This window comes from Squalius cephalus (assembly GCF_949319135.1).
Source record: "Squalius cephalus genome assembly, chromosome: 17".
Taxonomy (NCBI): domain Eukaryota; kingdom Metazoa; phylum Chordata; class Actinopteri; order Cypriniformes; family Leuciscidae; genus Squalius; species Squalius cephalus.
Window position 1 is genome coordinate 18,647,783 of NC_137138.1, and position 20,590 is coordinate 18,668,372.

At 38.0% G+C, this 20,590-nt stretch overlaps 1 protein-coding gene across 2 annotated transcripts in view; it reads right to left on the reverse strand.

Annotated features, from left to right (window-relative positions):
* Nucleotides 1-10,730: 10,730 nt before the first annotated feature.
* The window catches only part of slc8a4a (solute carrier family 8 member 4a), a 63,685-nt gene continuing 53,825 nt past the window's right edge, over nt 10,731-20,590 (reverse strand). For both annotated transcript variants that reach the window (XM_079898264.1, XM_079898263.1), the window contains 4 exons: nt 17,203-17,327; nt 16,679-16,778; nt 15,505-15,777; nt 10,731-13,486 (listed from right to left, as the gene is read on the reverse strand). In XM_079898264.1, the coding sequence (XP_079754390.1) occupies nt 13,107-13,486; nt 15,505-15,777; nt 16,679-16,778; nt 17,203-17,327 (878 nt within the window). In that variant the 3' untranslated portion in view covers nt 10,731-13,106. The remainder of the gene's footprint in view (nt 13,487-15,504; nt 15,778-16,678; nt 16,779-17,202; nt 17,328-20,590) is intronic.

Below are 20,590 nucleotides of genomic sequence, written 5' to 3' on the forward strand. Positions count from 1 at the left end.
TACATCACCAGAGAGAATTTTTCGAAACTCGAGTTATGATTTTGATTGATTTTTAAGAATTATGAGGTCAAACATGCATGGGTGAATTGATTGATCACAATGATAGTTGTCGCAGTGTATAGTTGTCATTTTCCTTTTGTAAGTATTTTTCTAGATGTTATCCATGTTTTATGTCTCAATGACATGCAAGCAAAAAACCAAATAAAGGATTTCAAGAAGGAAAAAAAGGTATTCACTTCCTTCCTGTCACATGAGGCTGTCAACTTCCTACCCCTACTTCCAGGAAGCATGGCGAAGGCAAACCCTCCCAAAGATGTTACTAAAAAGTATTTTTTATTGACACACACACACACACACACACACACACACACACACACACACACACACACACACACACACACACACACACACACACACACACACATATATATATATATATACATATATATACATATATATACTCTAGACAAGAGATCTATAGTTTTTTGTATACTTAGTCAAAAGTACAAGCGCCAACTGTAGTTGCCGGTGGGCAAATGCCTTGTAAGTTCATATCATGAGGAAATGGGGTATACTGTGTTAATAGGTTAATGAATCAAGGTTATTGGTCTTTTAGTGCTTTTTGCTTGCATAATATCCTACCTAAAACATAACTTAACCCTTTAACTGACATCTCTGTACAGTAGACCATAAGAAGGAGACAGAGATCTCCTCTCCTTCCAAAGGATGGTTGAGAGTCTCCTCCAGCGCCATGGGATGAGGCCACATGGGTATGGAAGAAGGTCAGTGTTGGGCTCTGCAATATGTTAGGATGCCAGATTTGACAACTTGAACCACTGGCCCCACAACACAGGGAGAAAGTTGTCGAAAATGTGATGGACGCACTTCCTTTGTATCCGAGAAATGCAGGTATAACATAACTTCCCATTCCGAATGTCTTTTGAAAGAAATTGGTATTTGTTTGGGTTGTTTTGTTATATAGATGTAATTTTTTTCATTCTATTTATTTTTATTTATTTATTTTCATTTAACTTTTTGATACACAATGCCCTTTTGGGGCAACTTAATGGCTGCCCTTTGTTCTACACTATGTTTCACCACTTTAAGACAAATGGATGTGTTTTTTGTTGCGTTTTCATATTCAAGAGATTATAAGCTAAATGCAGCTTTTTGGGGTTTGCATCGAATGTTCTTCGACTTTTATACATAATAAATTTGTTTATCAATAAAGATTGATCTGTTGAAAGCAGTTAAAAGATGCCAACTGTTCTCCTATTCAAATTTTACATTGAAGGGGAGCATACAACATATTTGCCCACGATTTTCACGAAAAAAAAAAAAGAAAAGAAAAAAAAAAAACCCTGGGGAAAATAAATGCAGAACATGTTCACATAGGACTCTATTAACACGACTATATGCCTGAAACCATTCAGAAAAATTTGGGCACAAATGGGTTTTAATAGCATGCTTTTTAGATTAGTGTGAATTTTAATTTCATGCAGACCTTAAGTGCACCTGAAGCTTACACGCATTCAAGTCAGAAAATGACACAGAAGTGTTTCTATAGCCTAATGTTTATTAAAACATTCCGCATAAGGTCCATCTCAGGTAATCAGAGCACAGGTGGTCAAATTAATATTCTATTTAAAGTCATCATGAAATCAAAATAGGAAATTCTTATTTTATAAATTGCAGTGTACATTACCAAATATTTTTTTCGTGCACATAATTTTTAACTTCCCCTCCCTCTTGCAGCGACGACATCTTTTCTCTTCTCTGATGACGTATTCGCTTGCGCGAGGGCGGGTCAACTTGTCAATCACATGAGATCGAAACAACATGATCCAATCAACTCCCAATTAACAAAATCAAGTCCCGCCCAACATTTTTTCTTGTTAAAGAAGTAGTTTCACTCAAATATGTACAATAGGGAATAGACAATAATACAAAGGCAAAAGAAAAGACTAATGCAACTTCCTTTTCATGCCGGTAACGGTTGCTGCGGGAAGAGGTGTTAGTAACACCAGCAGGGGGCGCTAGGTGCCAATATAGTGATGGTGAAAGCTAAATGAGATGTTAAACTGAGGTCCTGACACATTGCGATCATTATGGCCCTGTCTAAAATGGCACACTTCATATGCACTTTCGATCTTGTGGACTTACAATGGCTGCCGCCTGTCCGTTAATTCCATGAGACCATAGGGTGTCCCATTTAGTCATTTTAGGTTTCAGAAGGGTGCTCGCGAGCGCCCCCTTTGCGGTCAATATACGCCATCCCCATAGGTACGCACTTTTCACACTGAAGCAAGCTCCGCAGCAGACTTCTTCCCGACAGTCAAGGCTACTTCACGAAAGTGCGAAAATTCGTAGGAAGACCGCGAGTGTTTAGGCTGCCATTTGTGAACAGGGCCTATGTATAAGGTAGCTAAATTACTTCTAAGGTTTAGGCGATTTTTGCCATTTGGCCTTCAAATATGGCATATACACGGAATAACATAGTTATCAATTCCTCACCTTTCCATATGTGATTGGTTTTCTGACATCACATCACCCAGGTAGCCTAGAAGAGATTCCTCCACTCTCTCTGCTTTGAGTGTGACAAATATGTGCTATGTAAATGTATACTTATTCAATTTGGCTGACGGTTACACACTACAACCAATATACTTTAAAAGCAACAAAATTGTTTAGATGGAACAACCACCTCAGAAAGCCGGAAATGTGATGCTGCGTTTCTCTGTAGCCTATCCTAATATTAGAAAGCTCTGGAGCGTTCAGTAAGACTACAGTGTTAGTTTGCACTATGTGAATCATCCTCACCCTGAAGTGACACTATATGATGACTAACTTGCCTGAGCTAGTGATTCAAGAAACAAGCTTTTTCTCTCTTTCTTTCTCTCTCCTCCCACCTCGCTTTCATTTTCTTCATCGTTTTAATTCAAACTGGGCTTTCTGTGACAGAAAGGGAATATTGTACATATAATTACAGACTCTGAATAAAGGGGAAGGTTTTTTATTATTATTTTATAACAAGAATTTCTGTTTCCTGCAAAGTGCTGTGGGATGTTGAGCTAAATTAGTGAAATTGTTTATCTGTTGGTTAGATGCCAAGGTTTCTGACCCCAAGCTAATGCTTAATTTGGACATTTTTTTCCCAAATAAATTAGGCTGTAAGCTCTCAATTAGCAGTTATTGTGCTTTCTCCGCATTGAAAGACATAGATATGTAGTTTAGTTGCTATCCTGGGTGTTTTTTCTTACCTGTTGGCCCTGCCATCAATCCTGCCGAGCTCTCTGAAGTCAGATCTGGCTGTGAGATATACAACATGACGTCTATAATTGGCCAGAGTGGAATCCATTTTCTGTAACAACTGTGGGTGAGTTCTGAAGCACGGTGTGAGCTGACCCCACTTCAGCCCGTCTCTCGCCACGGCCGCTGATTGATGACTCGAAATTGCCACTGTAATGTTTGTCACTGCAGCTGTGTCTTTTTTTGTCTCCCCAGTGATCTGAAAATAGAGCTGTGGATTGCTAAGACAGACTGTCACTGAAAACAATGAACATCTGATTCCTCATCGATCAAGAAGATTCTTGTTCTCACAGAGAATTTTTAAGAAGGTGATTCTATGAACAACAACCATCAGCATCAGCATAGACTCAACAGGTAACACTTCATTTCCTAGTGGGATATGAAAGCGCTTTGTACCTGCTGTCAGTGTTAATGTCTTGTCCAATTTAACCATATTAATCCGTAGCAGACGCTTGTCCGTGTACAAAACAGTTCAGATACTGTTGTTAGTAGGGATCTATTTGAAAAATGAGCCAAAGATGGACATAGAAAGATTGGAGGAAGAAAATAAGCTTCTCATTTCTTTTGACTGCCAAAATGTGCTTAAAAAGTTCAAAGGAGTTCAAAGGATCTGAAGTGTAGAGCGACGCTGTTGTTATGAGGGAAATGTGCTCCAGTTTAAATGCATTATTAAACACTGGCCTTTGCTTTCGCTGGCTATTTCTGGTTTCCAATAAATATTTCTCTTTTTTATTGCATTTTTTCTCTCAACTTTCTCCACTGCATAAAACACTAGCTCTCTGCAATGTCATAAGTCTTAAAAATAGAAATACACGGGAAATGTTGACATTCTTTTTTTGACATTAGATGATTTTCAGGAGAGAATATATGCAAATGTTTTTCAAGTGGGAATAGGCGGGGAACAACATGTTTGAGAGCCACATAATGGAATGAATATGGAAACATGAATGGAATTCTGGGAAATGGGAATGTGTTTTGTATCTGTTATGTTGTAAGTAAACATTTACAGTTGGCATAAGAAATAAGTAGCAAACATAAATTTTTTTTAGTATTGGAATGTAAGTCAGAGTGAAATGGATTATTGAAAAAGAAAAAAGTGTAGAGCAGTAAGTTGGTTCTATTCTATCTTGCAGCTGATTGTGGGTGGGGTTTAAACACACTGGTTGGATTCTGGCATGCATCAGAGAGATTCTGCCGGTTCACTGGACAGTCGAGTTATGATATTTTGATTCAAAATTACAAGGTCGAAACAAATGTTTAAAATATATAGCGCTTTTAACAATGTAGATTGTTCCAAAGCGGCTTTACATTGATAATAGGAAAATAAAGTAACAGAGATTGTTTTGGCTTTATAGCAGCTCTAGAATAAAGTTATTGTCCAGCTAAAGTTAGTTTGATTGATTCACTTCCGTCGCAACGATCATTAGTTATTAACTTAGTGGCCGCTAACACGACGGGATAAACAGAGAGACTAATATTAGCATAGACGCCATTCTTCTTGATGTAACGAGTACCTAATCTATGCAGCCTAACATTGAATTACAGAAGTCTATAATGTGTTATGTGTATGCTAGGTCAAAGAGATGTGTTTTTAGTCTAGCTTTGAAGACTGTTCCAAAGTTTTGGTGCTAAATAGGAAAAGGATCTACCGCCAGCAGTCGATTTTAATATTCGAGGTATTATCAACTGGCCGGAATTTTGAGATCGCAATAGACGTGAAGGACTATAGAGGACTAAGAGCTCGCTCAAGTACTGCGGAGCTAAACCATTTAGTGCTTTGTAAGTAATCAGCAATATTTAAACATTTATACAATGTTTAGTAGGGAGCCAATGCAGTGTTGACAGAACCGGGCTAATATGGTCATACTTCCTCGTTCTGGTAAGAACTCGAGCTGCTGCATTTTGGACCAGCTAGTTTGTTTATTAAGCGTGCAGGGCAACCACCCATAAGAGCATTACAATAATCTAGCCTTGAGGTCATGAACTAATTGTTCCGCATTTGTCAATGAGAGCATATGACGTAATTTAGATATATTTTTAAGATGGAAAAATGCGGTTTTACACATAAATAGTTGAATTGTTCATAATATCTATAACATGCATACAGAAAATAAAGTTACAGAAGACAATAATATAAGAGGAGATCAATTAGTAGGATCAACTAATATTTAAATGATTATTTTTACTGATGCCTGTGCTTTTTCTTTTACAGTTGAAGCTTTTTTACAAAGAAGATCACCAGGGAAATTGCAGCATGCAGTCTTATTACACACATTTTTCTTCTTGCGGTCCAGTTTTAGAGCAAACTCAACTGCAGTAGTCCTTTTGCTCTGCCTATAAGTAGATGCTTGTCAGAATGTTTCTTTCATGTAGTTCTTGAGCAATAAAAAATGAGAGCATGTTATATTGATTTTACATCTCATATTCTTTCTCTCATACTTGCTAAGGTGTTTGTAGCTCTTCAAATGAACAGGATTTTTTAAAAAAACTTCTATTCCTCCTGTTCTTCCCCTATGGGGGTTTCTGTTGTGTTCCTGTAATTTACATTCTCCACTCCACACCATTTCCTCTCCCCTGTCTTCCTCCTTCATTTCTTTTCATCTAATGACTGTTTTGTACTACTGTGCTGTTCATCGGTCTGCAGGGGGATGAGAGAGAGTCAAGAGCCATCTGTCAAACATTCGGGAGAACGCAAGAGCTCCAAAAGAAGTATCACCATTCAGGCATTGATTTGTTAAGGGGGTCACATGATGAATAATCAAGTTTTCCATGTTCCTCTGATATAAAAGAGCTTCATGTGCTTTCAAAACACTAATTCCCGTTCATCAGACACCTTGGAAACTCCTTTAAAACTTCAAAGATGATCAAGTTTTCTTAAAAGGATAGTTCACACAAACCTGAAAATTCAGTCATGATTTTGTTCCTAACCACATGACTTACTTTCTTCTGTGGAACACATACAAATACAGTGAGCGTAAATGGGGACCAATGTTGTTTTGTGTGCACTGAATTTCATTATACATTCTCAGAAAAAAGATACACCTTTTGTATATGTACTTTCTTAATTAAAGTGTGCCTATTATGTAAATGGTACATATTAGTAAGTTTTGAAAGGGTACCACCCCAGTAATAGATTTTATTTTTTTAATGTGTATGGGCAAAAAAAGTTGAAATTTCTTTAAAATATCTACATAAACATATTTATCTTAAACATACACAGCCCATAAGAATATACTTAAATGCTCATTTTGTACTTTGCATTCGAATAGATATTCGATTATACAGATAATTAGTTTGATATGAAGGCCAAGAAAAGTCAATAAATAGACAATTATATATTAGCAGAGGTGTTGTGATTTCTTAGTCATTTGCTGGAGAAATAAAGAGTTAAAAAGTCTGTTAGTAATATACAATTCCAACTTTAATGTACTCAGTAATAAATGAAATAAGAAACAAAGTTTTACGTATTACAAACAGAGACTCATTCTCCATCTTTTGGCAAAATACTGTAGTTTCCCTTCACATTACAGCTTTAATGAGTTCACATTAAAATCACACCCTTTCTCCCTCACACACTTTTAGATAAAACATTGAGAACATACATTATTTTGTTGTTGTTGTGATGATAATGATGATGATGATAAAGTACTCTATGCAGCACTTGATTTTTTTTTTACCCAAAATATAAATTTGTCTCAGTACAGAACAGATCTCAAGACAATAATAGTGTCATATAACTAACAAACACTTGGCTTTTTTAAAAAAACAAACAAAGTCTTTTAAAACAGTAATTTATCAAATAGCAATACATACAAAACCAAACACAATTAATTTCTTTTGTAAATATTTCAATGTCTGTGATTAAAGAGAAATGCAATATTATGAGACGAATGCACACACACAGAAAAGACATGCTTTAAGATTGAAGTATCATGTGACTCTCACACGACACAAGCACTCTGACATACAAGAGTCAAACGAGCATGCTTTGATGGACTATGAATATTAGATATTCAAGGTCATTTTGTTTATGCCAGGGTATTTGGGGAAGTTGTGACTGATTTATGATCAAATAACAGTGGACAGGTATGGAAACACACTTAAAAGGACAGAAAAACGACATTTAAAATTATTTATTTGTCCTCATGTCCTTAAAAAAGTTCTGTTGAGCACAAAAAAAAAGTGGTTTTGGGAACTACATGAGGGTGAGTAAATGATGACAGAATTTTCATTTTTGGGTGAACTATTCTTTTAAGTGTGTGTCTATGCTCATCTTCTGTTATATGATCATTGATCCGTCACAATGCCTTAGGCTAAGTCCTCAAAAAATGATCCTTCCCGGTCCACATAAAAGATTTTCTAGAGGGATATGCTCTCATATGGTAATTTCCTTCAAGGTTATCCACAGGCGACTGAGCATTAAAGAGGGATTCACCACCATAATCCTCTATAGTTTGATGCAACTATGACAGCTACATTTGAACATGTTTACCTCAATAAAATCAATCACTGCTCTGCTCTCCACAAAGCAAAACGCTCATATTAATATGAGGCAAAACTCTAAGGGGCAATTTAAGGTTCTTTACTGTCCTTGAATTCGGGTGGAACTTTTAAGTTAATTTATCCTGTGCGGCCAGATAAAAGGAGAAAGACAAGCGTGACCTTATAAAGTAATTACAAACCAACCCACCCACCCACCCTAGAGCACTGACACCAGACAACATAATGACAGAAAGACAATAACTCTTTGAGACATCGCCTAGCAACAAGAAGCACTAAAAATACATCACTCTGTGCTTTTTTTAATCTGGCATCATTGGAATGTATAAATACACATATGCAGGTATAAATGCGGACCGTATGTATATCTGTTTCGCCCACTGTTGCGTCACGCATTGCATTAGAAAGTGAGCGGAGCACTTTTTCATAGAGGCTGACAGTGGATTTGTTGGACCTCTAAGTTCTATCTTTCACGAAAATGGAGTGCTATAGCAGCCCAGCCTCTTTTAAGCCAATGGTATCGTCATAACAGATAGCACCCTTCTAAAGTGGTGCATTTGGCCATTGGCGTCATTATAAATCAGGTAATGGGACTGTGCATTCCCTCTTATCATATTTCAGAAAGCTCTTTAAAAAGACTTTTATTTAGTGCATTAAAAAGTGATGCTCTGGTCTACTGGGGCCCTTAATAAGGAGCAACACCAGAATTTCCTAAAGCTATAACTCTCCGTTTCCTATAGCATGTGTCCCAGGTCGGGCCAAGCAGATGGCTGATAGCTGAGAAAATGGGACACATTAAACCCTTGTAAACAATTATGTAATATCTGCAAACTGAAACCCATAATCACTGTATCACTTAGCAAAGAGGAGTATGGGATGAGAGAGAGAGAGAGCGAGAGTTGGGCTAACTAAGCTAGTTTTAACTCCTGGCTAACTGGAAATGAACCAAGTCTCATTAGTTAAGGAGCAGATGGAGGACACCGAATAAAGAGAGCAAACTGAAATTGAACTGGAATCATATCTATTATACATTAACCATGCACATAAACACAAATTAGGCAGCGGCAATGCTATCAGGAGAGGTAAGCGCTTGGATAATTGGATACGCTCTGGATTAATGTGGCAAAGGTGAGGCGCTCACATTTCACAGGTAAAATGCTCATGCTGTGCATGAACAATAAATAAACTCACTATTTTCACTTGACTACAGTGTAAACTCAGTGACTGACCTACTGTATGGCCTAGAGCAGTGATTCTCAACCTTTTTTTGGGCCAGCGCCCCCTATCCATTATCCAGGTCCCTTACCACCTTAACTTTATTACTAGATATATTAATGGAGATGAGAAATAAAAACCCGCCCTGTACAGTTATGAGCAGCTGTTCGGCCGAGCTTTCGATGTTGTTACGGAAAGGCCGAAGCTGATTTTTTGTCACATGACCTGCTGTGCGCATGCGGTATTCTGAAAAGTTGAGATGTTTTCAATCGACCGCGTCGCTTCTATTATGAGCTCGCTTGCCGCACGCCTACTTTTGAAATAACGAATTTTGTGCGAAAACCCGATATGTGAACGGCCCCTGACGCGGCACCGCTGCGGAGTAGCACAGTACCTGCACAGTACCAAGACACCTGCAATTTTGTTTATTTACTGCTAGAGCGCCAAAAGTTACAGACTGCAGCTTTCATATATAATTAAAAAGCATTTCACTAAAAGTCAAATAACAGATTTGATTTGCCTGAACAGTGGGGATATTATTATCATAGTTTTCCAGAGAGCAAAAAGTCATCTGAAGTAGAAATTAGCCTACATATCAGTGTATATTAGTGTTAACAAACATTCAAAATGTAATTAACAGCAGCTGTACCGCGAACACCCAGTCAGTAAACAAGAAGCATTCTTATAAATTATTTTCAACAGAGAAAATGAACAGGGAAAAAGCATTGAATTCGAACTTTCAAAATTGATTTGAAAATTAGTGTGAGAGCCCTGTGCTTGATGTTTTTCTGCTAATTTCTTTACTGCAGGTTGCAGAGACGTTAGTTTCAGCCGTAGTGCGCCTGAGGCATAGCCTGGAAATCCAGACCTAAATCTGAAAGATTAATGGTCTAGCATCGACTAATGAAAATCGGCCAGCTCGAGGGGCGGCACCAAGCATGCATTTGAAAATCTCACTGCACGCAATTGGATAACACTACGACCAATCACAACAAGCCCCATACGCTTAGCTACCAGCGGAGCTAACTGGTAGATTAGACTCTTGCCGTATCCGGTCAGCAAAACAGCAAAAACGTCCTTCTTTTGCAAAGAAAAGATTTGAGCGGCATCTTCTGTTCCTCTTTTAGATAAAAAGCCAAGTTTGACTCGTTCATTGTAGCGGCCAATGCCGTTTCAAACAACTGGTGTTCATCCATAGGCATCTTGCAATGTTTACTAATGACTTTGACGTCACAGCGCTGTTGTCATCTGTTTAGCTCGCCTCTGGCCCGCCTATATCAGATAACCCGATGTGATTGGTGCAGCTCGGATACAAGGGCATATTTAATGAGCATCATTACTCGACACCAGAGTAAACTCGCTGAGCAAATTCAACTCGTGCTCTCGCGAGAACTCTGGATTTCCAGGGTACCTGAGGCATGCAAGTCCAAGCGATTGCCTATAATCTTTTAACAAGAATAAACACATATGAACAATAAAATTATTATTGTATTATTAATTATTTTTTAACTATCTTGAAACTATCCAAGCAGCTTTTCGCGCTCAGATGTGATAGCGGAATTAATACATTACCAAAATGTGATTATAAAATATATTTAAATTATCCATCAAATTGTCATTTTCTCCTTAAAGTAATGCCTGACCAGTAAATTACTTGGTGAACAAAGAAAACATTTTGTTTTCTAAAGTCATTAGTTAATGCCTAAAAATGTAAGTTTTACCTTATAAATAGAATTTAGTTTAATTAATTTTAAAGTGAATGGGAACATGAAAATATTTGAAAATATGTAAGTGGTTCTTAAGTCAATACTTTTTTAATGGCTTGTTAACTTTCCATTCCTCCACTGCATGATTCTAGCCACCACCGGATTGTTGTCAGCGTGAAACACATTTTTGAGCATGTGAATGCTGATTCTAGTCAGTGCTGGATTCTAGTCAGGTCTATGACAAAAGAAACGATACATAGCTTACATGTCGCATTAAACTGGCAGATTTTAGAATGTTGTAGGCAATAACTTTGCAAGTAATTACGTTTAATCTTGTCTTGCCTGGATCTTTGGTGTAAACTCGTGAACGCCCCCCATGAACACCTGAACGCCCCCCTTTCAAAAATCTTGCTTCCAACACCCGCCGTTGTTCTCTGAACGCCCCCGTTGAGAACCACTAGCCTAGAGATATTGTACTGTTGATATCAAGGCACCCATGTTGTGTTCACACACAACCACATGACGCAATGCCTTTGATAACGAATAAAGCTTAAAAGCTTGACACAGTGACGCTGTAGAACATAGTTCGGCACGACAGGACAGTCTGCTCTCTCACTGCATGATTTAGGACCAACATTATGAGAACGAATGTACCACATGGTCATGGAAGCTGCACCCATTTGTAGATTAATGGATGATGGGAAAAGATTTCGAAGCTCACATGATGAGAGCCTGAAACTCCTGAGTGTGGCAGTGACACACAAAATTCATACGAAATTCAACGCTTTCATACGTTAAGACACTCATATTCATATACAAAGACTCTGAACACTGTTTGACAGATTAGCACACAACACTCATATATTTCATCTAATCCGTTGCACTCGTCCTTTCAAATACATGCTCTCATACACATACAGCCTACATTATTTCCCCACATAATACGTAGTTGATAATAATAAATATCAATAAATATCACATGAATAAACACTAACACCTTGGTTCTTATGTCAATGTCACCGTTAAACTATTTCTTTTGGTCTCCATTCAACTTCTACCACTAATGATGTGCCATGCAAAATGTGTACCTCTTCTGGTTTTGTTCATGTTCAACAAAAATAGCCAGAAAAGCTTGAAAAACAAATCTTTCTTTTCTTCCTGCATTCCTTCTCTTGACTTCATAATTAACTTTCAGTAGCATGATAAAAATAAATAAATAAATAAATAAATAAATAAAAACACCAGCTTTACAACACCAGTATTTGACATAAAAAAGTAGATGTTAGAGGGCGTGACATGTTCTGTCAGGGGTGGGGTCATTTCTAAAGAAGGTGCTCTATATATAATATTGGGGTGGGGCTAAAGATAAAGAAGTGTGACTAAAGAATTGTGGGCAGAATCGAACTTGAAAAGAGTGTGGTGTAGGTAGTGATGGGTCAGGATGAGAGGTAAAAATGTGTGGTATTGATAATGTAGGGGAGGGGTCAGGAGTGAAGAGGCTGTTTGTTTGTTGTGTTGGGAGAGGGGTCATATGCAAATAAGGTGTGGCATAGATAGTTTGGGGGTGGAGCAGAGATGGAGAAGGCATAGCACATATAGAGGGAAGGGTCATATGTAAAAAGGCAGGGTCAATGATGACAAATCTGCAGTATAGGAAACACTGAGGCAAGGTTAGTAGTCAGGAAGTTATTATTGGGGGAGAGGTCGAAGTCAAAGTAGGTATCACTGTGTGTGGGGCAGAGTCAGTTTGGGAAGGCTCAGCCCTCGCCGCATCACTTGAGCTGAAATTATAGTTGTGAGAAATGAAAAGCGCTAGTGTGGTGTGAAGGTCTATGTGGAGCTGCAGAAACAGGCGAGAGAAGACAGATGAAACAGAGTGTTCATGTCTTAAGGGTAGGTAGAGGTGTGAAGCATTCCCAAATCTCTGCAGTGGGAATGTGTCAATTGACTGCAACTGGGAGGGGAGCAAAAAATTATAGAAGAGGGATTTCTGAGAGAATATCGAAGTGAGGCGTAAAGGACCATCCTTGGAAAAAAACAGCACTGAAGCAAGAAAAGCGCTGAGGTGGCTCTCTGGAGAGTATTCTGGAGAGTGTTGCTGTCTGAATATCCAGGTGGTGGCAGACACCATGTAAGAGAAATCCATCTATAAAGAGAAAGCTGTGCATGAAACCACACAGCCTCTATCATCCTTCACTGACACTCATCTAGATATTCACATCAGTGTGAGCGAAAGGATGCAAGTTCAATTTCAACAATGATAAATACCAGTAAGAACAGATGTAAACACTAATTTTAGACTTCTCATATACACAAAAGCAGAGAGGAAGAATGATGGGGGTTGTACAGTGGAGTACATTTTTCTTATGATATTTCTCAGAAGCCAGGCACATGGCAGTAAGCCTCCAGCGAGGACAGCATGATGTAGATGAGCCACATCACGAAGAAAAGGAACGCGGTGAGCAGCTTGGCGGTTCGCGGGCCCCCCAGCTCGCCCCCAGATACAGTGGGCCGGCGGCGGTACAGTAGAGTCACAACACACAGCAGTGCCATGATGGTGAAGAGGGTGACGGAGAACGCCAGCGACCCGGGCGGGACCATAAATTTTTTGCCCTGACTGTTCCAGTACACGGCAGCGATGGTCCACGCCACTCCGATACCCAGGAAGACGTTAACTGCATTACTACCCGTCACATTTCCAATGGATGCATCGGCGTATTGGTCCTGGATGGCTGCCACCTTGCTGGCAAATGTGTCTGGAGAGAGCAAAAAAAAGATGATGAAAGAAGGATAGTGAGAACTGGAAGAGCCCCGAAGGGCCATTTTAATGAAAGATGCTGCTTTCATAGTTCAGGACAGTATTTATCAACCCTGTTCCTGGAAACACACCAACAGTAAACATTCCAAACACTTCCTAACACACCTGATTCAGCTCATCAGTAGAGACTTCAAGACCTGAAATGGATGGGTCAGATAAGAGAGACCTTCAAAATGTTTACTATTGGTGTTCCTTCAGGAACCGGGACGGGAATCACTGAAGGGTGGTCGCAATTATGTTTAATTGAAGTATCAACTTTGTCTCGAATTGTTCTCCTAAAAGCCCGAATGAGAAATAAAAATAAAAACAAATGAGATCATTGTTGACCTACTAAGAGTATAGATGTACTACATGATAAAATGAATGTTAGCAATCTGGTCTGGGAAGAACTTGATGAGAAATGTTTGAGTGAGTTCATATTAAAATATCTGACTTTTGATTGTAGACTTTGGTATTTTGGAAAATCTGAGCACAGTTATTTAAGGTCTTTGGTGTTTTATGCCCCCAACGTCGCCTTCCAGGCAGCGAGGGGATGGGTAGGTTTAAGGTTGAGGGTAGGGTTAGCTGCCTCTAAGGAGCCATTGGGGGCATAAAACACCATCGAGCGTTATTGAACTCTTCTGAAACTCTAGAGAGATAAATATGAGATTACAAGGGTTTTTTTATTAGAAGAAATATCTGACAAATATAATATTGGTTAAACCAAAATACCGTTAACAAAGGAGAAAGAAAAAGTGTTATGAATCTAAGTTTTCAGTCTAACTTTGTTGAGTAAGCTGCATAAAAAAAATGTTCACAGCGCAGCCAGTGTAATTTGATTGAAAACTTTTAGTTAATCATTCAAAAAGACCCACGTACCAAGGAGTTACCAGTTTTACTAAATGCTTTACCAAATGAACTCAGTAAATCCATCAGAGCGGTTACTGAATCAACATCTATAAAGGTAAAATGCCAACAATTTGTGAAAGTGTAAGTAAAATTGCAAATATCGGGTTTTTTTTTACACTTGTAACTTCATTTACACATTTACAAAATGTTTTTTTTATATCATTTTACCTCCATAAAACATATAATCAAATTATAACTACCAAGGCTCTACCCTAACTTTGAAAAACCGACCATTATTTATTTTTTATTTGTTTAAAAATCACTTTTGCATAACAATGTGTATATTGTGATTTATACATTGATATATATCATTAGCAACCAAAATATATAAGAATAATGTGATATTAATTTGTACTTATATCACCGACCTCTTATAAGTTTTAGTGGTATGAAAGTTAAGCACAGTTTGCTCTCTATTTAAAGGGATAGTTTACCCAAAAATGAAAATTACGTCATAATTTACTCACCTCATGTTGTTCTAAACCTGTATGAGTTTCTTTGTTCTGTTGAACATAAAATATATTTTGAAGAATATGGGTAACCAAACAGTTTTTTGGTGAACTATCCCTTTAATCTCACTGCTGTCTAGAAGAAACAACTGAGATATGAAAGATCTCATGGGAGATTTGTCTTTCAAGTGGATCTTTTCATTATGTGTGTTGGAGCTTGAGGATGGTTTGACATACAGAGTATGAGTATGTGCAGAATCATTCCATCCAGTCTATTGTGGCTAATGCCAAGACAAACAAACAGATCCCCTGTAGCTCCAGAGCAAATCATGTCCTCTAATTAGTCCACATAATTAAACAGTCTAAAAAACCACAGCACTCGCATAAAAGCTGACTAGGGCCATAATGGAAATAGAAAATAGAAAAGATTTTGGAAGCAGTAACAACATTTTAATAGTACATATACGTATGTAATGCTTGCATATTTGACCGAATACTCGATTCTGATTGGTTTATCATGGCATTCAGGTTTGTCATGGTTTATTTTTTGATAATGACCCGATGACTGTACGTTATCTCTTACTAATCAGGAGGACATCTGATACAAATAAACACTCACCAGGCACAGATGTGCCCAGGGCCACAAACACCACAGCTGTGACTGAGTCCTTCAGGCCAACTGTACAACCAAAGTGAGATGCCAGATCTCCAGTAAGAGCAGTTAGGGCCCCAATGAGCGTGATGGAGACAATGAAGCAGGCCCAGCCGTTCCAGTATTCCGTGGGTGGAACGAAGGCAAACAGAACCTTCCAGAAAACCGTCAGGAAGTGCATGATGTAATCAAAGCATGAGGGCAAGCGTTCCTCCCCACTCTCTTCCTCATCATCATCACCTATGGAGGTAACCAAAAGTATATAGTAGGGTTGCTCGATAATAGAAAAATTTGTTTTCGCCATTATCATTTTTTTCAGTAAATATATATATATATATATATATATATATATATATAATTTTTTTTTTTTTTTACAAAAACAAAAAAAATTAAAGTAAAAAATAGAATAAAAAAAATATACACACACTCACACATACATTTAAATAAATAATAAAAATTACAAATTAAAATAAATTAGACTGTTATAAGGGTGCACCAAATTTATAACAAAAGACAAATCAAGAGCATCATTGTGAAACGCAATGAGGCACAATATTTAGTTTTTATCTCAATTGTCTTGTTTTCATAATTGTTGGAAGCCAAAATCATAACTGAAAATAAAATTTGATTAATCGCCCAGCAGTCTGGAGCAAAGTAAAATAATTAGGGGGAAAAAGGCAATCAATTCATAAGAATTTAGGCAAATAAAAGTTTCAGATTTTGAAGACAATTTTATGTCTCGCTCCACATAACTGTATACTGAAAAAAAATTGAAGGATTTACTTTTAATTTCAGGAATAATTACAAAGAAACAGCAAGCACTAAAATAAATGTGAAATTTTTACGTAAGAAGAATAAAATTAAACTAATAATCCAATGATAATTGAATCCAATAAAACAAATAATCTAATCCAATAATATTTGTTTTATTTACAACTTCAAAAAAAGTGTACATTTATCATTAAATATCTCCTGCTTGGCTGAGATTGAGTCACGTCGCACAGAATATTCACATTCAGTGTGGACAGACAAATTGGTTGTTGCTGGCAAGGATTTATACAAATCATTTGATTGAATATAAATCAGTTGTGTGGTCCACAGGCTTCTATTTGAGCATGTATGAGCACAGAGAGACACTGACCTGCACTGACAGTCACCGCGCTGACAAACTGTTCTCTCCAGCTACTGCTGCCCACCACCAGCGCCAGGTTAGTCTTCTTTATTAGCTTGTCGACGGTATTCTGCAAAAACACACAAATACACATACAACACCAAGAAGATCAATCAAACCTAAACTCACAAAAATGTGTCCTTGTAGTAGACAAGATTTAATATGACTCTGTCTCGTAGGCCAGTGAGCACAGAGGTCTCAACTAAACTGATTTCAGTGAGGTAGTGGGCGTCTATGCACAACCCCATCCGAATTTCATTTTCTCCAATGTCATACTGTCCTAGCCATTTGCTTGTTTTGCATTCAGCAGGCTGCGGATAATCTAAAAGGGAGTAACACAGTGTTTCCACCCCAAATCTCTTCTAAATCCCTGAGCTACCTGACCCCAGTGACCTCCAGTATTGAGGCTGTCACCATGGGAAGGCGGAGGTAAGGATTCAGATAAATTGAATGTGAGAAATTGAGCAGTATTGCTGTATTGTTTTTTTTCTTACCTTAAACTCATAGGATTCCTCTATGACCACCTCCAGTTTGGTGTGCTCTCCCAGACTTGGGCACCCCATCTTGGCCACCTCCTCTTCCTCAGCCACCACCGCCGGTTTGTTATCATTAGAGTCGCCTGTCAGCAGAAGACACATTGAACATCTACTGAGCTGTGTAGAGTTTGCAAATGTATTACAGAGCTGAAACAGTAGAACTTCACTAAAGGAATTTCGCAAATAAAGTAATGGTGCAAATGAGGCCAAAAAAAAATCAGTTTTAAACACAGTTTTCATGCTCATTTTTCCATCTTGCAAGCCGTAGAGGATGCAGCAGACTGCAGTGATCTGGCATACTTGGTTGTGACTGTACAAGTTTCCAAAATAAATCATTAACTTTTACTAAACTAAAGCCAAAATAAATTGTATGAATGTGTAATGCTTTAGTCTAGATGATGATAAAGATTCAAAAGGTTCCAAAACAAAGGTATTTATTATAAAAACAAACTCAAGTAATCCAGAGATGATGAACAGGTAACGTGACAGCGTGTAACACATGACAATACCGGACCATGAACTGCAAACGAAGAGGAACTTAAATATACAATGATAACGCACTAAATGATGAACAACAGGTGTGCAGATAATGAGTGTCCATAGAAACTGATAACTGGCGGGTCCATGAAAATGAAACTAAACCAAACAGAACGTGACTATTTTTTTGCCCCAAAAATCTATATTCTGATTAGATTTTTATTTCTTACTGTTATAAACTAGGGCTGTCAATCAGTGTTGTTTTATCATTATTATTAATATATTATTATCGTTTGTATTAATATTTTAAATGAGCTTTTATTTTTATATTTTCGTTTTTTATTTTTAAGTCTTCATTTTTATTAGCTTTACGGCCCTATTTTAACAATCTAACCGCATGGTCTAAAGCCTGGCTCAAGTGCACTTAGGGCGTGTCCTAATCCACTTTTGCTAGTTTAACAACAGGGAAAAATGATATGCATGTCCAGCGCATGGTCTAAAAGGGTTGTCTGTGTTTTGGGCGTAACGTGCAATAAACCAATCAGAGTCTCATCTCCCATTCCCTTTAAAAGCTAGTTGCGCTCGCACCATGGTGGATTGCTATTAACATGACGGAATTTGCAAGCGGAAAGACTGAACGCGTCTCCAGAGAACAAACGGAACTGCTCGTGCGCAACGTTAGACAAGCTACGGGACAAGCCGGATTCCCCCATATCTTTATGTACACAATATTAATCTTTTACATTGTAATCCTTTTATTTTTTTATATTTAGCTAGTTTGTGTGCTGCTGCGCGTCCCTGTGTGTGTAATAAGCAGAGTGTACGTGCGTTGTGGACTCGCCTAAAGGCTAGGGTTGGGTATTGGTTAGGTTTTATCCGATACCAGTACCTACTCGGTATTTTTCAAACGGTTCCGGTGCTTAAACGGTTCTTGAAACGGTACTTAAGAAAACTAAACCGCACACACTTTATCAAAAAAATAATACCTCTGTGTGTGTGTGTGTGTGTGTGTGTGATTTTCTGAAAAAGATTTTCTGATTTCTGATTAAATGAAAAATTGTGCCCTTTAAAAGGCTACTGATGTAGCACAAAACACTTGAGTTAAGATCAAAATTTTGTCTTCTCATATTATGACTTTTACAAAACAGAGAAATATCTGACACTGAGCAGAAATATTTAACACACAGTATAGCCATATAAATATACTTGATATTGATATACTTCATACTTGATATTCAAGATTTGCAGTTGGCATTAAAATACTAGACTTACCCGAAGAGGAACACTGGCAGCTGAACTTGAACTTTAGTCAAGCGTGTCAGATTTTGGGTTCTAATCTGCATTCGTAGTTTTTTATTTATTTATTTATTTATTTATTTTAAACCGATTATGCTCATCAGTGGTTGTATATCAAGCAGGGACACTTTGTGTCCATTATATTTTGAGATTTCACCAGAACGAATAGGAGATATGAGGCGCCCTCTAGGGCTTAAATCAAACTTCATTCATGCACATATGAAACCCTTGCATACACGTGTACTAGGTAGTCACACATACATGTATACTACTGAATGCTCAAACTAATGAAATGCACAACTTCTAAAGTCGCTCACGCACACACACGCAAACTCTACACACACGAGACGCGCAGAACTCTCCGCGCACATACTCATCTGAGACGCGAGCACACACACACACACACACACACACAAACTCTCCGCGCACATACTCATCTGAGACGCGAGCACGCACACACAAATTCTCCGCGCACATAATCATATAGACGGCGCCTCATAAATAGATCGATCTCCGCAACGTATTGAAGCGCGCGTCCAAGTGAAGACAGTGCGGGAGCCAAGAGAAAACACTGTATCCGCGCCACTGATCGCAGTGGCAACGAGCACTTTGATCACTTGATTTAAAAAACACATTTCAGCTAGATCTCTTATTTAACAAACGAACTAAATGAATGCTGGATCATTCGTGCAGGGGCGATTCCAGGATTTTATAAATGGGGGGGCACAGGGGGGACCAATAACCAGTGAGGGGGGACCCATGGGAAATCAGAAAATTCAACTGGAAAAACTTCTAAAGTAGAACAGTCTTTTTTTTTTTTTTTTCAATTAATGATTATGCAGTCTTTACTTACATACATCATTGTTTATTCTTTCAAGCAGATATATTTATTTGTATGAATGAAATATAATTAATCTTTATTAAAGCTATTATTAAAGAGCAGTGAATGCTTTTCTCTTTTTATTTTGTTGTTTGAACAATATTAAGTGTACAGAAGGCATTAGGTTTATTACGCACTGTCACTTTAAGACCGAGTGTGCAGATCCAATTGCACTGCTAATGCACATCCGATATTCTCACAACTGTACGTTCTGTAAAGACATAACCGACTGTGTTTACGTGAATACTCTCAAAAACGGACATGTTGTGTGTATTTGTCCATTCAGACGCGAAAGAGAGCTCAATTCAGTCCTTTGCGCGCAGCGCGTCTATGTGCAGGGCTGCACTCTTCGGGTCGCGTGTGTGTGTGTTCGCACAGAAAAACATACCGAATTTTCGTCTATTTTTTATTCGTTGACGAAAATGTCAATACATTTTCGTCATAGTTGTCGTCATTTAAAACTGTTTTTGATATAGTTATCGTCTCGTGTTTGTCTGTGAAAAAATGTCGTTGACGAAAATAATGGCGAACATTTTTCGTCAACGAAATTAACAATATAATATACTGTAATTGAGTGTGCATACCATAAACAGTGACATGTCGAGGTGTCTCTCTCCTGACTCCTGTTTGAAAAACGCGGACCAGAGATTCTGCTTTGCGAATCGCAAATCAAGCAGTGATTGACAGCGCTCT